Below are 20,159 nucleotides of genomic sequence, written 5' to 3'. Positions count from 1 at the left end.
AAGGACGCAAGGAAAGAAAAGGAGGACGGAGGAATCGAATGAAAGCTTTTTTTATACATTGGAATACTTGATCACTCGAGCGTCACTTCACTTTGTCATCAGCAGCACTCAAATGATCTGCCCTTATGTTGTTGAAGTTTGGTTATTTAAGAAATTCGTAATAAATAGTAATAAAGCAAGATACCCTTTTGAAGTATTTGAGATGAGTGGTTTATATAAACTGCAAAGGTAAAGTATAAATTAAAATGATTGTGCCCGATGTGAAGAGGGAGAAGAATTTATACGTGCGTTACGTTTAGTGGATAAAACTCTTCCGCATAGGATACACCTGTGTATCCTCACTCATGACTCCTCAGGAAGCCTCCTCACTCCTCGATCCTCGACTCCTCGCGGTGCAATTAGAGAATTGAGATGTCCTTCAAGATGGCTGAGCTCGATCGGTTTCCGGGTCATAGGATGGAGGACGGAGGAGACGAGGAGGGATATTGAGAAGCACCCTGAATGTCTCAGATTCTCACTGAAGTGAGCATGTGAAGCCTTTGCCAGCTGCAGCCAACCTTCGTCCTGGATCAGTGAATCACAGCAGTTGTTTGGGGGAATGTTGCCTAGATATTCAATGTTCTGTAAACATTAGATTAGACTGATCAGAGTAAGGCAACATGATGCTTATGATAATCAGAGGTAATGTTGTAAAGGTGGAATAATAATATAATATGAGTAGGAGGAGAGGACATTTCTGTGAGTTTCTGTGGTGATATTTTGCTGCAAGTGATTTAATTATATGGTGCTTTATACAATACAGATTGTTTCAAAGCAGCTAAATAGTAATAAAGTAATGCCAATGTTGCAAAAGTTAAGCAATTATGAAAAAAGTAAAGTTCAGCTATAAAGCAAGTAAAATCACATTTAATTATATAGCACTATATATACTGTAATCCTGTTTATACTGTAATACATTTATGCATGGAATCCAAAGTTATAAATGTAAAGTGTATATAATCAGTATATAATACTGATTGTTTTTAGTGATTGTAAAATAAAATACATTATATATTCTAAAGATGATCTACTTTACAGAGGAGCTAATTCTGCCTGACACACATCTCACGGTCAATGACTGTCACACTCAATCCTCTACAAACCTTTGTAACAAAACTTCCCCCACTGCCTGTAGGAGGTAGACTGGGTAAACCCAGTCCGATCCGCTGGCGATTTGATTTCGCCCAGCAGCTCAGGCTGGAAATCTGTACATTTATTTCATTTATATATCCTGCTTCGGTTACAAATTTGTGGGAACCAATTGCAAACTGGCTTATCCACCTGGCGCGCTATTGGCGGATTTAACCCAATGACGATAGAGAAGCGCCTGAAAAAGAATCAGATTTACCCGTCTTCTCGCACCACGAACGTCAATCCAATTCCTTTTAACCCCCTGAGGTCTACGGTATCGCCGGCGATACCAGCTCGCTTTTTTTTTATCAATGTAAAAGAAACTCATAAATACTCTGTTGACTTTGATTTTCCATAGGAGTTTCATACATCAATCGATTCTGTTAAATGTGTATTATTTTTGTGTATACTCACAATAAAAACAAAGTGTTGTGCTTTTTGCCAAATAAAGAAAAATAAACACGAAGCGAGTTCTGCCTTCTCTCTGCCAGTGAAGTCCATTCTGAAACGCGTCCGAAAATGAACAATAACTCAGCGGATACTCAGTCAAACAGGCATACAGACACACAGGCATGAAGCTTGAATTCTCTTCTTTTAAATGAAGTAATTTATATAAAAAACAAATATTCTCATCTTGTGAAATCTGTATTAAAAGAGAGCGATTCCAGTCGAGCTCATCTCATCTCATTACGTTATAATCAGCCCCGCCCACGGAGAGCGCGCGCTATTCAAACGCAAATGGCTGAGACGATCCCATACAAACTGTGAACGCCCACATATCAGCTCGAGAAAACACAAGTTTATTCAGATGATCAGTGTACTTGTCTACACTGTCTCGCAGCGCTGTGAGGAATAATAATAATGGAAAACTTACCTCAGAAGTGCTGGTATTTCGAGGAGCAACGGATGGAATAATGTAGTAAGTTTTTTTTTTCATTCTCAAGTAAATCGCGTTTCTGTGTGAATGAATGAACGGCAGAGATGCGCTGTTTACCACAACTCGCAAAAAGACGGTTTAAATTTGAATTGCGTTTCTGTGTGTGAATAAATGATCTGCTTTTAGCAAACTATTTAGCTATACTGAGTAAAATCGATTGAAATATGTTGAAATAAAATGTATTTGTATAAGCAACGTATTAAACTGCAAATTAACATTTATATTCCTTATAATAAAAACGAAAGACCTATTTTACAGACAAATGAAAGACAACATTTCGTTGATTAGTTTTGGATAAATTACACATTTTTACTGTAAAATATCTGCCACCTCAAATAAGCTTTTGTTTGCCAATTTTTGCTAATATGTTAAATATAGTATGTTTTGTCAATGTAGGCTATATTCGAAGTTTGAAATATGTATGATAAAATGTATACTTTAGTTTTTACAAAGAAAGATTACACTTCAATTGTTGTTGTAATTGTAACCTTTTTAATAAAAAATATATATATTTACAAGGTAGATGTAAACAAATTTTAAAAGGTAAATATAAGCATTTTCTTTAAATAATTTTTATTGTGTTTTATTATTGACAAATTTGGGGAGAGGATACATATTCCAAAACTGAAAATACAGTATGAGAATTAACTGCACAATTAATAGACATGTTTTCCTTGGATATTATACAATTTGCAAGCAAAATTTGTGAAAAAAAAATTTTTTTTACATGCTTCCAACTGTGAACCAATTTGGTAGAATATATATATATATATATATATATATATATATATATATATATATATATATATATATATATATATATATATATTGCTCTTGCATTCTTTCTTGTGGCTATAGGTGACACACCTGAATGAATGGCTCATTAAGTATGCGGGCCCCATTGTCTCCTGAGGTGTGAACCACTACATATGCATGATGCTGTTGAATGGTTGACGCCCCTTGCGCATATTGCCTTTACAAACAAAAAGTGTTTTACAAGATTTAAATCAATGTATTGTGTTATGTGAATGATAAGGGCAGGATGATTTTCACATCATTTTGAAGAAAAAACTCTAGGCAAAGACATCAATTAGTCAAAAGTCTTATTGACACGTATTTAGTATGTGTTTTGTGGCCTTATTTCAGAAACTTTAGTTTTTAGTTTTTTCAATAACCATGCATAAACATTATTCTCTCAAAAATACAAACATGTACATGCATGTTGCTCACATATTATGGTAGCCCTGTTTGTGCTAAATAGAGTGTAATTATACCTTTGCCATTAATATGTTTATAAGCAACTGAAAAAAGCACAAATGTCAGGGCATGTCAGAACATCTCAAGGACCCCCAAAACCCCTCAGACCTCAGAGGGTTAACCTCTCGACGATGCTCAATGGCTTCTTTAGTTTAGCAAACAAATCGCTCGAGTGGGTGTAAATACCACTCACTTTCATGTTTTTTTTTGCACAACCTGCAAAAATTGCTCGATGTTATTGCTGCTTCTGCAAACCACTAATCAATGCTCCAAACCAACACGTTTGTTTACACATTTCCTGCCTGGAGTTTTCGCGTCGCTGATTGGTTAAAGGACTGTCCAATTGCGTACAGAGTCATTTGAACTATGCCTGTTGATCACACCTCTTGTGCAGTAGAAAATACAGAGCAGACTTCCCAGACTAATGTTCAATCTTAACAGATTGAGCTTGGTCTGGTGATAGCCAGACTATGTAGGAGGAGCACACACTAACTAAACTACCTACTTATCAAAGTTTCATGTTTAGTTTAAAGAAACAAAAAGTTTATATTTTGCTTCTACAAAGTGATATTAGTTAACATTTGTGCTAAAATCTACTTCCCAAAATCACTTACATTAGCTTTAATTTTATATCTTTATGAACAGTTGTATGTTATTTGTTCAATATGTCAACACTGCTGAATACAGTGTTCTAGATATACCTTGTTCTAGAGGAAGAATCTGACAGAGAATGAGTCATTCCCTCACCTACTTTTGACCATTAAAAGGATCTGCTATTCTGAGTTGCAACAGCCATGGTTTATTTACTCTTTCAAATGTTTTTTTTATCCAAACTACCTAATACATTTCTCTGGTAGAAAGTGTTTGGGTATAAGAGCTTCCTGGACATTGGACTCTTGACCATTGCATTGTTTTAGCATCATGCTCTCCTGATTGAGTCACAGAGGTAAACATATTTCCCCAGAGAAAAAGTCAGATATTGTTGGGAATTCCCAGTCAGTTTCATTTGGAGGGAGAAAAATAAAAACACCACAGATTAACAGTGAGAATGTGGTTGCACATTCTGGGAAGACTCCAAGTTCTTGTATTTGCTAACACATGATAAAGTTGCTGATTTTGAAAGTGAACCCAAGAGTTAAACTGCACATTGTTATTTGCTCAGTCAATAAAAGTGGATGTAAGTCAGTCAGGGAATAACCAGAGATAAACTGAGAGACAAGGGAAATCCCCTAACTTACTCTAGACCAATTAGCTTTAAGAGGCCGGACCTGAAGGAGTGTCTAAGATATACAGATTTAATGTGAGGAAGCTACAAATTGTATACAACTCAGATCGAGCTGCTGAAGTCAAGTAAAGCAAAAGAGTAAGTGATGTTCCTTCGAAAATATCATTAGCTCAGGTTAAAAGCTATTACACATAGGGAGAGTCACCATAAGCCATATATAAATTTGTGTGTGTGTGCTTTAAAATTTGTGTTTTAACTCTACACTTTGACATGTCTTGATAAAGTTTAGAACCATGTCTTGTTACAGCTTCAAATGACTTTGTTCATCAACTAAACCCAGTAAAGTTATAGACCAGAGGAGTTTGAATGGGGCCTGATATTTTAGCTGGACAGTGTGCTGTGTCATTTGTGGTGAACGTGTATGTGTGCATTATGTGATTGTGGACGTCTGGATGTGTTGAAAGATGTGGTTTATATTGGACTGTTTATAAATGTTTATAAGTCAGTATATTCTGTGGCTTTTGTCTGTTTCTCTTTCCACATGTGTATGTGTGTGTTAAGACGACATGATAAACACTTTTACACAAACTTCCCCAAACAGAAAAAAGGAAAAAGCTGCTCATCTGGGGAATCACTGTATTGTGTACTGTAGATTTACTGGGATATTTCTTAACCAACCTTAACATTTTACTTGTAGTACACTGCAGTTTTTTTTTTTTTTTTGGGGCATTTTAAATGTGTTTATCTGTTGGACAGCTGTATTCTCCAGTGATCATGGATACACCAGTCTGCTTGATTGACACTGGGTCAGAAGGGAAGCTGTGTGTGCAGGAGTCAGCACTACAGATCCTGCAGCAGATCCAGGAGCCAGTGGTGGTGGTGGCCGTGGTGGGTCTCTACCGCACCGGGAAGTCCTATCTGATGAATCGCCTCGCAGGGAAACAAACAGGTTACAACTATACAGTGCTGAGAGCATCCAGAAGCTTGAGAAACATCATGCAGTTATATGCATACAAGTCTTTGTTTTTTTGGTGTGGCATTATTAGGGTTTGCATTGGGCAGCACCATTGAATCTAAGACGAAGGGCATCTGGATGTGGTGTGTGTCTCACCCCACTAAAGCAGGAACCACTCTGGTGCTGCTGGACACTGAGGGACTCGGAGACGTGGAAAAGGTGACGTAAAAACCAAAATACTGAAAAATGTGGGACAAAACATGATTTTCGCATAATAAGTCAGGATACTAAAAATAGAGCTGAAATATGGTAGTGTCCCGGGAAAAATGGGTCGTCTGGTCACCCAACTTAAAGACTAATTTGCACTGATTTAACACCGTTAAATAGAGCAGCTTTCTTTGAGATTAATCTCCAGTGATTGTCTTTCTCTTTCTCAGGGAGACTCAAAGCATGACACTAACATCTTCTGTCTGGCTGTGTTACTGAGCAGCACTCTGGTCTACAACAGTCGAGGGACGATTGACAACAGGGCTGTAGAGGAACTACAGTATCCTTCTGACAGTCTAGATAACTATTATGTCATTTAGCTGATGTTTTTACAAATGAGAACAAATACAGCACAACTTAGTACAAGGAGACGTCCCTTTTTGTGCTAAAATACATTTTATTTTCATCTACTTTCCTATATCTACACCTACTTATCTACATCTAACTGCTTCCTTCATAGCTAGGCTATGAATACATAGATATTAAAGTATTTAGCACCGGTGTTGAGAATTTGCTTAGTACTTCATTGAATGACAAACTTTTGTTAGACTATAAATTGTGTTGTTTGACAGTCTCTTTGTGTTCATACCTAAACAAACTGTCAGATATGTTACTGAACTAACAGAGTGCATTAAGGTCAAATCATCAGATGAGGATGCCGACGATTCAAGCGAGTTTGTGAAGTTCTTCCCTAGTTTCATCTGGGCTGTGAGGGACTTCACCCTTGAGCGAAAGATCGATGGCAAAGACGCAACAGAGAATGAGTACCTAGAGTTTGCGCTGAAGCTCAAACATGGTAATTTAATAATAGTACAAAAAGATTATTTTAAGAGTCACAATCACTATCATAATGAGTTTGTGTGACTAGATTTTGTCAACAGATCTTTTGTATTACTCTTTTAAAATTCATAATTTATTGGATAATACTTATGGTTTAATATTACTTGAATTGAGAGGAGCTACAGAATGTGCTTATTTGTTTCAGGCACATCAAAAAAAGTGATGGAGTTCAACTTGCCCAGGGAGTGCATCCAAAAATTCTTCCCTTCCAGGACGTGCTTCACTTTCCCGTTTCCAACCGCCCCAGAGAATGTGTCTCGTTTGGAAATCTTGGATCCTGCTGATCTTTCCTCTGAGTTCCTGGAGGTCACAGATCGTTTCTGCAATTTTGTTTTTCACGAGAGCCATGTGAAGAAGCTGAAGGATGGAATCACAGTCACTGGCAGAGGTTACTCAAAAATAAATCTGTTTAGAGTTTGCATGTACTTACAGATGACTGTCTATTGTTCAATACCTTTCCCATATCATGTTGTTTGACTTCTTTCCTTCTCTGAAGTTCTGAGTCATTTGGTGAAAATGTATGTGGACACCATCTCCAGTGGGGCTGTGCCGTGTCTGGAGAATGCTGTGATCGCCATGTCAATGATTGAGAATGAGGCTGCAGTGAAGGAGGGGCTTCAGGTTTACAAGAGTGGAATGGAGAAGCTGAAGGACTCTTTCCCTCTGGAACTGAAGGATGTGTCTTCAGAACACCAACGTCTCAGCAGTATGGCGACACAAACCTTCATGAAGCGTTCCTTCAGGGACACTGACGGGAAGTACCTGAAATCTCTAGAGGTAGACCGAATCTCTTCACAGTTTTTCAGTTTCAGTTCATTTAGGATGATGCTGTGAACTGTTGACTCAGTAACACTGGGCAACCAACTGAAAAATGCAATCTCTCTTCTGGCCCTTTATTGGTTCTGAATACAAACCCAATAATCAGTGTGATTATTTCATTGTCCTCTCCTGGGGTTCAATGGTATGAAGAGATGTCAGAGTATACGTAGATGAAATCTCCTCTGGTGCATGTTGTGTTTTTTAGGAAAACATTAATAAACTCTTTGATGGATACTTGTGCCAAAATGAGCAAGCTTCAAAGAGACGATGTGAGGATCTCTTGTCATCGCTCTCGGAAACAATGACAGAAAAACTCAAGCAGGGTTTCTATGCCAAACCTGGTGGCTATGATCTCTTCTGCAAGGATCTGGAGGACATTGTGAAGAATTATAAAAATCAGGCCAATATAGAAGTCAAGGTCTTGCCCATATTTTACACTTATTACACTTCTATCCACATATTGCACATTACAGAAATATGATCATCGTCATAATTATCTATTTTTTTTCTATATTTGTCTGTATATAATAGGCTGAAGATGTCCTGGAAGAGTTTCTGAAGCAGAAGTCTGTGGAATCAAAAGCCATTCTGCAGGCTGACAAAAAACTGACCGAGAAGGAAAAAATTATTAAGGGTAAGAGTCTTAAGCCTTTAAATCCCATTTTCCCTGTTTGTAAGCTCATACCAGACTCCTTGTGAAAGAGGTGCTCAAAGGTTTAGGTACTTGTGAGAGTGCTGCTGGACACTGAAGGACACATGGACAAGATGAAGTAACAGCCTCTTATTTTGGTACAAGCTGTTTCAAGGGTCCAAGAAGTGCACCCTGCAATAACAAATGCAGCCCATGTTTTTGAAAACAGTGCAACTTAGATGAAAATAATCTCTTTGGAAGTTGAAAGTGGAAGGAAGTGTTCCTCTTAAAAGGTGTATTAGTATGTGAATCATATATTAAATCAATATCTTATGTCCTACACCAGAATAGACTCTTAATCACATAGTTTGAGTCTCTATAATACATCTCTTTCCCTTTTTTTCTTTTTGTCAATGAATGACCAGAGGAAACAGAGAAAGCGACCCTCCTGAAGCAGGAAATCAAAGCTAAAGAGGAGAAGCAGCGACAACTTGAAGAGAAGATGGAAGCAGAGAGACGGAGTAACGAAGAGAGGATGAGACAGATGAAGGTGAAGATGGATGAGGAGATCAGGCTCCAGAGAGAGGAGGCTGAGCGTGCCATGGACAGTAAACTGAGGGAGCAGGCTGATCTGCTGGAGAAGGGCTTTAAGGATAAGGCAGACAGAATGAGCCAGGAGATGGAAGAGTTCAAGAGACAGAATGCTGAAGCTGAGAGTAATAGAGCTAGAGAGATTGCATTGATGTTAGAAAACTCCAACAAGAGACATGAGGAGTCTATGGCTATGATGATGCAGCAAAGCAGACAACAGATGGAGGCCATCCAGCGGATGAATGCACGCTCTCCAGGCGGATGTTGTATCTTGTGAAATCACTCATCAGAATTTACTTATCAGGGGCATATCATTGCAAAGTGAAATCACAGTATATATATATTATATAGTATATAATCTAACAATAAAAAAATTCTCATGCTATCTTCGCACAAACTTCAGTGATAGATTAGGAAAATTACATTTCATTTTAGTATATTTTGTGTGTCCAGTGTAAATGATCCATGATCTATCATAATTATGTTTATTTGACATTGCTAAGTAATTATAAACAGTGACAAATAAGCTTAATTAGTGATTTAAGCATCAAATAAACAGATGGTATTTGTAAAAAAAAAAAAAAAAAAAAACAGTGTGTGTGCTTGTGTATACTGTATGAGGCAGAGGAGTGGTTAAAAATCTGAGTACTATTAACTATCAATATTCAGACAAGTAACTGAGACAAATAATGAGGTAATTAGATTTGTCCATTTCTCTTCAAAGAAATTGTGCCATAGGTATGCCCCACTAAACTATACAAATATTTACATTGCAAAAGGCTATAGATTAATATCTATATGCTATATTAAATAGTGGCAAACTCTATAAGCCCTTCAGGCTCAAGATATTAAAAGAGAATGTTAATGAGAGGGACTGAAAAGAAAAGAGAAACTATAATTGTATGCGACTGCATTGGTGAGTGTAAATAAGGGACCGTTCGGTATTTATGGAAGGGGCCACCGGAGGAAAATAGGGGAGGGTCATGTCTTTTTATTCTTTGTTGAGGGGAGGGTCATTCAACTTTTTTTAGTCTAGGGGGAGGGTCACCCAACTTTTATATACATGAAAACAGCAACATTTCAAAGTGGCTTGTTTGGTGATATTTTTTTCCATTTAGCTCCATGTTGATCTCGCGTTATCAGCCCTCCTTCGATATCAGATGGGTCTGACCCAACAAAAATCCAGTTTGGCGCTGTTTGACTGTGCGCGCGCACTTCAGTTCGCGCTTAGAAAAAATGCATCATGTCAGAACAGAATGCCAATGAAATGTTTACCCGGCAAAGCTTTAAAGCACGAGCAAATAATGAACTTTTGTGATTGCGAATAAGTGCACAGTGTCCTGTGAGTGTAACTCTACCACTGCATTAACATGTGATGTGAACGTCGAGTTTTACAGTATTGCGACTGAGGCGCCAGAACTGCTGCTGATAGAATGTGCGCTGTAGCACGATACTACCATATTTTAGTTCCATTCTTATTTTGTTTCCACGATGTGTAAGATGTAGGGCTACCACATCTTTAAATTACTATTAGTATTATTTAAGTTAACATAATAAAATACGTAGACCTACACCACAAAAACTAGTTGAGGATAAATTCGTTAAAATTGGGCGATTCCAGTGTTATAGACGTTACATTTGCAGTCAAAACTTGAAATATAAATTCTCAGAAAATGCATTAGAAAAATAAAGGAGTCAAGACATTAGAAAAATATCAGTCTACACATTAAATTTTATATTTAATATGAGGGAAATACACATGTGACGTGACGTGACACAAAAAAATCTTTAACTTTTAGGTGGCAAAATATGTTTTAGTAATTCTTCTATAAATTACACTGCAAACCAAAAGATATATACTCACCGGATGAATAAAGATCGGCCTCCACAGAACATAAAATATTATTTTTATTTTATTCTTCGTGTTCGCATTTATGTAAAAAAACAAACAAAACAATGTTACGGGCGTGACAGTTCTCCATTACGGACATGACTGCTCTGAAAGCGACTTTAAAAATTTCACAGAGACCTCAAACAGAAAGCACAAAGCCTTTCTTTAAAGTGAATTTCGTTTTTTTATTAATTGTATCTTAATTTTAATCAATGTTTCATCTGGATTTAATAAATAAGAAGTAAATATAGTAGAAAATAGATAATCACGGAGGCGCGGGCGAGTGAACTGGACTCTTGTCTCATAAATGAACCGAAACTCAGCGTAGGGTAGCCTATGCTACTTGCCTCACAGACCTGAGAAATATATAGAAAGCTTGAAATGTCTACTTTTAAACAGAACAATTCAAAACGAAGGAAAACAGACTGCTTTCTGCTTATGAAATGTGCATTTCTCTCTGGCGCGTTTTGAGAAGATCGCGACGCATCGTCAACTTCATCTTTGCAGTCGACACAGAAAACACTTGTTTATTAATAAACAATTAAAATGTTTCCTTGCTATATTTGACATATTAATAATCATTACTTTTGCTGGTTCTTTGTGACAGCTTTTAGATGCTTTATTGGCAGCCCCACCCACATGTTGAACAAGTCACAAACATCAGCACCGAAAACATGATTTTTCAAATCTAAAATGAAAAATCGTGATACGAACCGAATCGTAGGTTTGGTCTATCGTTACAGCCCTAGTAAGATGAGAAAGCAAGAGTTTATGGTTAAAAAAAAAAAAAAAAAAAGGCTATCTGAACATCTTTGCCAAGCGCAAACCAGTACAGAAGTAGGCTAATCAATAAATTATCGGGGAGGGTCATGCCTTTTTTCACAAACATTTTGGAGGGTCATAGAAAAATGTATTGCTGGCGAAGGGAGGGTCATGTCTTTTTTGACAACAGATCTCAAAACTCCTCCGGTGGCCCCTTAAATAAAAAACGAACAGTCCCTAAGGCCCTGGTATTAAAATGCGCTTTAGTCGTTTGGATCACAAGTGGATGATGCTAAATACAGTTGTAAACAGAGTCTAAAATGTTTTGAGCTTGTCCACTATCGACCACTTCCAGAGGTAGTCAAAAACACATTTGACAGGTTTGCTTTCGTAGTGTAGATGCTCATGTGGTTGAATGCATTCGAAGAGCCACAAAAGACCTACTCTCCACCTACTGGCCAAATGAGTAAACATTATGGGAAGCGCACTTAGGGGTCATATGATGGTACATACACTTTTACAAGCTGATTGTACTGAAATGTGTGTTGGCAGTGCCTGTACACAACCATCATTAAATGATAAAAATCCATCCAGTGTTTTTTTTAAAATCTTCTTATGTTTCCTCCCATCTCAAATCAAGCTGTTCGATTTTGTGACGTCACAAAATCGACGCCCCTCCCACGATGGTTGATTGACAGGAGCGTTTCAACACATACCCGCCCTCGTGAATGAGCTGTCAATCATAGCCCGCGCAGACCGGCGCGTTCAGTGTTGATACGCTGGAGCACTGAGTAGAATGGCGTCTAAGCGATTGTGGTGTTCTGTTCTTCGGTGCAATAACGAACACAGCAGTCATGTGGATGTTCCTAAATCCGAACCGTTGAAGACGCAGTGGCTGAATTTGTTTTCGAAGGGAATATTCCCCACGATCAACGTCAATGCTTTCATGTTTGCGCGAATCATTTCACCAGACTGCTTTACAAACGAGGGTCAGTAAAAAGCAGGTTATTTGCCAAGAAGCTGCTCCTGAAAAAAGGATCGGTACCAACTATTCGTGTTCCTGCTGCACCTCCAGAAGAACTGAAGTGAGTGTAACGTTTTATTGACCTTTATATTAATCTTTATATTAATCTTTGCAAATTGCTTGCACGCTTCACGATGAATGCGGCTATTTTTACACTCAGGGTACAAAAATGACATTATATGACCCCTTTAACAGACAAGATTTAAACTTTGTCGGCTGAATACCCAAGTTTGGTTTGAAGATAAAAAAAACGTACCAAGCACAAATTTCTCACCATTCCTGATTTCCAACAAACACACTCAGCATTCGGTGTGATCTTGTGGCTGTCAGGCTATATCTTTAAGGGTTAGTTCACCCAAAAATGAAAATTCTGTCAGTAATTACTCACCCTCACGTTGTTCCAACTCCGTAAGACCTTCGTTCATCTTTGGAACACAAATTAAGATATTTTTGATTAAATCTGAGAGCTGGATCACTCCTCCATAGGCTTTCTAAGACATTATAACTTGCTGGCCCAGAAAATGTATTAAAGACATCGTTAATGTAGTCCAAGTGACTACAGTGGCTCATTCTTAAGTTTATAAAGCGACGAGAATACTTTTTGTGCGCAAAACCCCCCCAAAATAACGACTTTATTCCACTATTCATTTCCTTCTCTCTGGGCCTCGAGTTTTTTCACGTAGTATAACTGCGCACGTCACACGCATCACACACATGACCAGCGTCGGCCAATAGTGAGCCTACGTGTGACGTACAACACAGAAGCGCTGTGCAGTTAAACTACGTGAAAAAACTCAAGGCCCAGAGAAAAGGAAATGAATAGTGGAATAAAGTCGTTAATTTTTTTATTTTTTTTTGGCGCACAAAAAGTATTCTCATCGCTTTATAAACTTAAGATTGAGCCACTGTTCAAAGTAAACTGATGAGCAATTGATGGTTATGGACGCACAATGTATATATCTGTTGATGGGCCATATAGACCGCACGCATTTAGTGACGCACGCATTTAGTGACACGCAATGAACGGATCGTTCGCGAACGACACATCGCTACATTTAAAAAATGTACACCTGTATTCACAACATCCCCGGAAATAGGCTCCGGGGTGGCGTATTCGGTAAACATTCCTCTATCCATTTCTAAATGCCACGCTTTCAACATTATCTGTGTAAAAGGAAAGATTCTCAAATTTATTTGTTAATTACAATGTTGTTGTTTGTTTCTAAGAAATGCCTTGAAATTGGTAGTTATGTATGTATATGTTTGTTGTGTGTGTGTGTGTGTGTGTGTGTGTGTGTGTGTGTGTGTGTGTGTGTGTGTGTGTGTGTGTGTGTGTGTGTGTGTGTGTGTGTGTGTGTGTGTGCCTACCCATGAGAAGAAGGAGCAGAAGTGTGTGTGTGTTTTCAAGGACACAAAGAACTGTGATTCTACTCCTAGAACCTTAAAAGGAAATCAGCCATCCTGGTTGAGGTTATTGGAGTTCAAGGACACAAAGAGGTGGACAGCTTGTTACCTGCAAGACCTTGAGAAGGATCGTGGAAACTTCAGGAAAGTTACAACTAATGTCAATCAAGAAGATGACCTAACATCTGTGGGAAACAACAGGAGTATAAAAAAACTGAAGAGTTGATTGTATCTTTGGATACATATACATCATTAACCCCCTGAGGTCTACGGTATCGCCGGCGATACCAGCTCGCTTTTCTTTTATTAGTGTAAAAGAAACTCATAAATACTCTGTTGACTTTGATTTTCCATAGGAGTTTCATACATCAATCGATTCTGTTAAATGTGTATTATTTTTGTGTATACTCACAATAAAAACAAAGTGTTGTGCTTTTTGCCAAATAAAGAAAAATAAACACGAAGCGAGTTCTGCCTTCTCTCTGCCAGTGAAGTCCATTCTGAAACGCGTCCGAAAATGAACAATAACTCAGCGGATACTCAGTCAAACAGGCATACAGACACACAGGCATGAAGCTTGAATTCTCTTCTTTTAAATGAAGTAATTTATATAAAAAACAAATATTCTCATCTTGTGAAATCTGTATTAAAAGAGAGCGATTCCAGTCGAGCTCATCTCATCTCATTACGTTATAATCGGCCACGCCCACGGAGAGCGCGCGCTATTCAAACGCAAATGGCTGAGGCAATCCTGTGAACGCCCCCATCAGCTCGAGAAAACACACAAGTTTATTTAGATCATTGTTTACACCGTCTTGCAGCGCTGTGAGGAATAATACTAATGGAAAATGTCCCTCAGAAGTGCGGGTATATCGAGGAGCGAGCTGAGGAATACTGTAAGTTTTTTCCTTCTCACGTGAATTTCTTCACGTGGGTTTCTGTTTATGAATGAATAAACGGCACAGATGCGCGCTGTTTACCACAGCTGGCAAAGACAGTTTAAATTTAAATCGCGTGTGTGAATGAATGATGATGTTTTAGCAAACTGCATTGCTATACTGAGATAAGTAAACATCGACTGAATGTTGAAATAAAATGTAGGCTATTTGTATAAGCAACGTATTAAACTGCAAATTAACAATATGCCCTAATATTTCATGAAAACAACGTTACAGTCAGACGAAATATGAAAGACAACATTTTGTTGACTAGATTTGGGTACAGTTTTTACTGTAGAATATACTGCCACATCAAATAAGCTTTTGTTTAGCAATTTCTATATATAAAATACTATTTTTGTCAAAAATAAAGTCATCAACTAAGATGTTAGCTGTGCCAATGTTGGTTATATTCAAACTAATGAATACATAGATAAAATGTAGGCCTATAGGCCTAATCATTTTTTTTACAAAGAAAGAGTACACTTGAAATATTGTTGAAATTGTAATTATTGTTGTAATTGTAACCGTTTTAATAAAATAGCAAAACATATTTACAAGATAGATGTAAGCAAAATCTTAAATGGTCAATATAAGTCTTCTTCTAAATATATCTTTTGTCCTTGCATTGTGGCTCAGTCAGTGTCACACCTGAGTGAATGGCTAATTATGCAGAGTGGGTGTATTCTAAGGTGTAAACCACTCCTCGTTCACGCCCCCTCGCATATTGGCTTTCCAAGCAAAACCTGTTTTACATCAATTTAAATCAATGTATGGTTTTATGTGAACGATAAAGCAAGACTATTTTCACATAATTTTGAAGAAAAAACTATAGGCGACGACATCCATTAGTCAAAAGTCTTATTGCCACATATTTAGTATGTGTTTTGTGGCCTTATTTCAAAAACTTTAATTTTTAGTTTTTTCGATAACCACGCATAAACATTATTCTCTCAAAAATGAAAACATGTACATACATGTGGCTCACATATTATTGTAGTCCTGTTTGTGCTATATAGAGTGAATTTACACCTTTGCCATTAATATGTTTATAAGCAACTGAAAAAAGCACAAATGTCAGAGCATGTCAGAACACCCCCAGGGCCCAAAAAAACGCTCAGACTCCAGAGGGTTAAACCCCCGACACCTAGAAGCCCAGAGCTGAAGATAAGAAGCCCAGAGCTGAAGACAAGAAGCCCAGAGCTGAAGACAAGAAGCCCAGAGCTGAAGACCAGAAGCCCAGAGCTGAAGACAAGAAGCCCAGAGCTGAAGACAAGAAGCCCAGAGCTGAAGACCAGAAGCCCAGAGCTGAAGACAAGAAGTCCAGAGCTGAAGACACCTTTGATTCAAAGCAGGATTATTGTAGTTTATACTTTAATGTTGAAGTTTTATTTGCCTTTACATTTTTGTTTATTATAAAAAGAAAAATTACCAATTAAAATAAATTTAATTAATTAGAAAAACTGCCTACCGGAGTTTTGATTTATAGTGTTTTAAAACTTTTAATGACAACATACCACAGAGAAGTCTTCTGATCAAATTGTAAGTAATTTAAAATGCTTGTAATTTAGGCCAGACTCAACTTACTTTATCTAACCTGAGAATAATAAAGAATAAGATTAAAGGTGTTAAGATCAAAGTACACACTGCAAAACAACAGCTCACATTATGGTACCGTAAAACAAGTTATTGCACTTTATCACAAGGGCATGAATCCAATTTCCCAAAATCTAGGGCATTCTTGTACAAACAAAGTTGTAAATCAGGTTAATAATTACATTTACTGTTTTTATACATGAAATTAACTTGACAAGTTGTGTGTTTAATAATAGTGAGTTTTATATGTATAGCCTGTTATCTTCTGAATATTTTGTATATAATTATACAGTAACAGCAAGGAAAGAATGAAATATATTTTGTCCTCAAATTACTTTTTTGTATTTGTTAAAAAAAATAAATCTGTGTAAAATTAACAACCAATGTTTCCTCTTTTTTTGTCATAAAGCTGTTAAACCTGGTAACTTTTGTAACTTTTGTATGGTTAGCAGAGAGTCATGTGACCATCTATATCAGCAGTCATAAATATATCAGAGATCAGGATAATCACTGGCACATGACAATAGCTAATGTATTTAATTTAAATAAAGTCACTCAAACTTGCATATGGATGTACATTTTGAGGTAAACATTCCTTACAGACGTTTTGAAGACAATAAAAATTATTGCAATGGGATGTGATTTGCCTGTGTTCTTCAAGCAATGCCAGGTATTTTTTTAATAATAGATTATATTTATAATGTAATGCTAATCAATATAGACTTTATCATTGTACATAATTCTATAAATATATTTTCTGTCTGATTTTTTTTTATCTGAAGCCAAATTAGATCACAGAAGATTATTTAAAACACTCGAATTGCGTTATAAAGTACGTTTGTAGCACAAACATGGTTTTAATCTCATAAATGGTCGTGTATTGATGGTGTGCTAAGCTAACATGCTAGCTAGGCCCAAAATAAAGTAATTTGACATGATCTTGAAAAACATTTAAAGGTGTTAAGATCAAAGTACACACTGCAAAACAACAGCTCACATTATGGTACCGTAAAACAAGTTATTGCACTTTATCACAAGGGCATGAATCCAATTTCCCAAAATCTAGGGCATTCTTGTACAAACAAAGTTGTAAATCAGGTTAATAATTACATTTACTGTTTTTATACATGAAATTAACTTGACAAGTTTTGTGTTTAATAATAGTGAGTTTTATATGTATAGCCTGTTATCTTCTGAATATTTTGTATATAATTATACAGTAACAGCAAGGAAAGAATGAAATATATTTTGTCCTCAAATTACTTTTTTGTATTTGTAAAAAAAAAAAAAAAAAAATCTGTGTAAAATTAACATCCAATGTTTCCTCTTTTTTTGTCATAAAGCTGTTAAACCTGGTAACTTTTGTAAGATATGCACATGGTTAGCAGAGAGTCATGTGACCATCTATATCAGCAGTCATAAATATATCAGAGATCAGGATAATCACTGGCACATGACAATAGCTAATGTATTTAATTTAAATAAAGTCACTCAAACTTGCATATGGATGTACATTTTGAGGTAAACATTCCTTACAGTCACACAGCCTGTTTTATTAAGCTATGTGCTATAAATAGTATTAAAGTGTGAGATTTGAACCTGCGCTGGTGCACAGATCTGACAGTCCATTCACATGACCAGAGTTACGTGCTTCTGCGATTATCCGTCCCATAAGGATGCTGACCGCTGATCTATATAAATATATACAAAAAAACAACTTTGAGTCAATTATTTTCTGTTGTGATCAACATAGTGCCACAAATGTTGTGAATAGAGATAAACATCTACTGAACCCAGAACATCCCTTTGATTATGATTAACCCTCTGGGGTCTCAAAAAAAGTGCATCAACTCGCTTTTTTTCTCATGAGTGCAGAAGACTTTATTTTTGTCATACAGGCAAGTATAATACAGGCATGTATTATTTTTATACATCATTCAAAACTGTTAACTGTCTACTTTTATTTGTGTACACTCATAATAAAAACTAAATGTTCTGCTTTTCATAAAATAAAGAAAATAAACATGATGCGCGTTCTGCCATCTCTCTCAGTGTGAAGTTCATTCTGAAACGCGACAGAAAATGAACTCAGCGAATACTTGCCACCCATACATGAGAGATATGTTTTTAGAAAGCTTGAGGTGTCCTTTTTTAAATGATGTAAATCATATCAAAAACAAATATTCTATGTTTAAGTAATCCATATGAAGGCAACGAGATGTACAGTTTCTCAAGCGCGTGCTCATTAGCTCTTATGTGATCACACCCACGCGCGCACGATTCACATGTATCATATATGTTGTGTTGTAAATACATATAGCCTGATAAAAAGCCATTCTTTTTTAAATCTCTCCACATTCTTTGTTTATAGTTCCCTCAGTCCCACTTGATAGGGCCATTAGGGGAGGGTTTTTGTCTTCCCAGGTGTGAAACACATCAATATTCATGATGATTCACGCCTCCTCGTGTAAAGCTTTCTTACACAAAACATGTCTTACAAATTTTAAATCAATATATTATTTCATGTGAATGAGAACGCAGGATGATTTTCACATAGTTTTGAAACAAAAACTCAAAAAGTCAAAAGTCTTGTGAACAAATAGTCAGTATGGGTTTTATGGCCTTGTTTCAGTGACTAATTTTTTTTGTTTTTTCACAAACCACGCATAAATGTCATTATCTCAAAATTACTGTCATGATTCTGCCTTCTTGTTCTTGATTTTCTCTAGTCTTGAGGCAGGATCATGACAGACCCATGTTTTGTGTGCAAGCATATGGCCTTTTGTTTGGGCCATGTGCTTGTGTTGTCTCGTTACTTAACCCTGCCCCCTTGTTCTCCTCGTTAGTCATTAGTTTCATCTGTGTCACCTGCTGTCATTATCAGTTTCTCCCTATTTAATCCCCTTGTGTTTGCTGTCCTGTGCTGGTTCATTATCATACATAGAAACCTTGTTTGTAATCATTAGTGATGGCAAAATGAGGCTTCCTGAACCACTGAGACCTCGCAGCTCATTTCTTCAGCCAAAGGTTCATTACTCGAAGCATCATTCAGCATTGCTCACTAGTGACACCTAGCTACTGTGCAAAGAAATAGCAGACAAATTCATTCATTCTGAACCAGTGTGAAATAACTGTGTATATATATTTTAGAAAAAATATTTGTATAAATAAAAATATGTATTTATTTATTTATTTATTTTGTACTCGCTGTTGATGTATGTAACCTTTCATTTGCAATAATAAAAAGACATGAGCAGACATTTGTCCATTACTGTGTATAATATAAAATATGTATCTTTCTCTGTCTGAATTTACTTGTGCAGAGTCACACACACAGTTAATTAAATATTCATTAATTGTTTGGATAGTGACAGTATGAACAACAACAGTGACACTGTGTTGAGTGCAGTGCTTATGTTGGAGGGAGTGTAATAAAGTAAACTGCAACAGAATAGTCTGGAAGGAAGGATTACAATCGATTTTTATTGAGAAACAGAATAATTTCAAGTGTGTTGGGGTAACACACTTATTTAAAAAATGCCAGTGCCAGCTGGTAAATGAGGATACTGATGCTTCTGTTGAGCCCAGACAGGGGAGGATTCCCTCTTTCTTGCTGTCTCCATTACCAGGAGAAAGGAAGAGTCACAAAAAGCAAACAAATCCAAAAGGACAATCCAAATAAAAAAATCCAGAGCAATCCAAATAATCGTATCTAATTAATATAACAAGACTATAATATAGCTAAGCCTACTATAATTAATAATAACAATATACTATAACTATTCTAACCTGATAATGTAATAATATACAGCCCTAACACATATATGACACAATAACGACAATGACAATGAT

The 20,159-nt window shown here is 36.7% G+C and overlaps 1 protein-coding gene and 1 long non-coding RNA gene across 2 annotated transcripts; one reads left to right on the top strand and one right to left on the bottom strand.

Annotated features, from left to right (window-relative positions):
- Nucleotides 1-4,582: 4,582 nt before the first annotated feature.
- LOC309496052 (guanylate-binding protein 4-like) lies at nt 4,583-9,077 on the top strand. Its single transcript, XM_082165988.1, has 10 exons — nt 4,583-4,727; nt 5,346-5,538; nt 5,636-5,763; nt 5,982-6,091; nt 6,417-6,607; nt 6,797-7,039; nt 7,148-7,428; nt 7,676-7,888; nt 8,002-8,104; nt 8,527-9,077. Exons 2-10 carry the CDS (start codon nt 5,364-5,366, stop codon nt 8,967-8,969), a joined length of 1,887 nt encoding a protein of 628 aa, XP_082022114.1. The 5' UTR covers nt 4,583-4,727; nt 5,346-5,363; the 3' UTR covers nt 8,970-9,077.
- Nucleotides 9,078-10,763: 1,686 nt separating this feature from the next.
- LOC309496193 lies at nt 10,764-11,828 on the bottom strand. Its single transcript, XR_014205049.1, has 2 exons — nt 11,411-11,828; nt 10,764-11,271 (listed from the first exon to the last, which is right to left on the bottom strand). It is a non-coding gene; the product is annotated as an uncharacterized lncRNA (long non-coding RNA).
- Nucleotides 11,829-20,159: the final 8,331 nt, after the last annotated feature.

The sequence above is a fragment of the Leuciscus leuciscus genome, assembly GCF_965113295.1.
Source record: "Leuciscus leuciscus genome assembly, chromosome: 4".
Taxonomy (NCBI): Eukaryota; Metazoa; Chordata; class Actinopteri; order Cypriniformes; family Leuciscidae; genus Leuciscus; species Leuciscus leuciscus.
The sequence above is the reverse complement of the archived record's forward strand: the minus strand, read 5'-3'. Positions and strand labels throughout refer to the sequence as shown.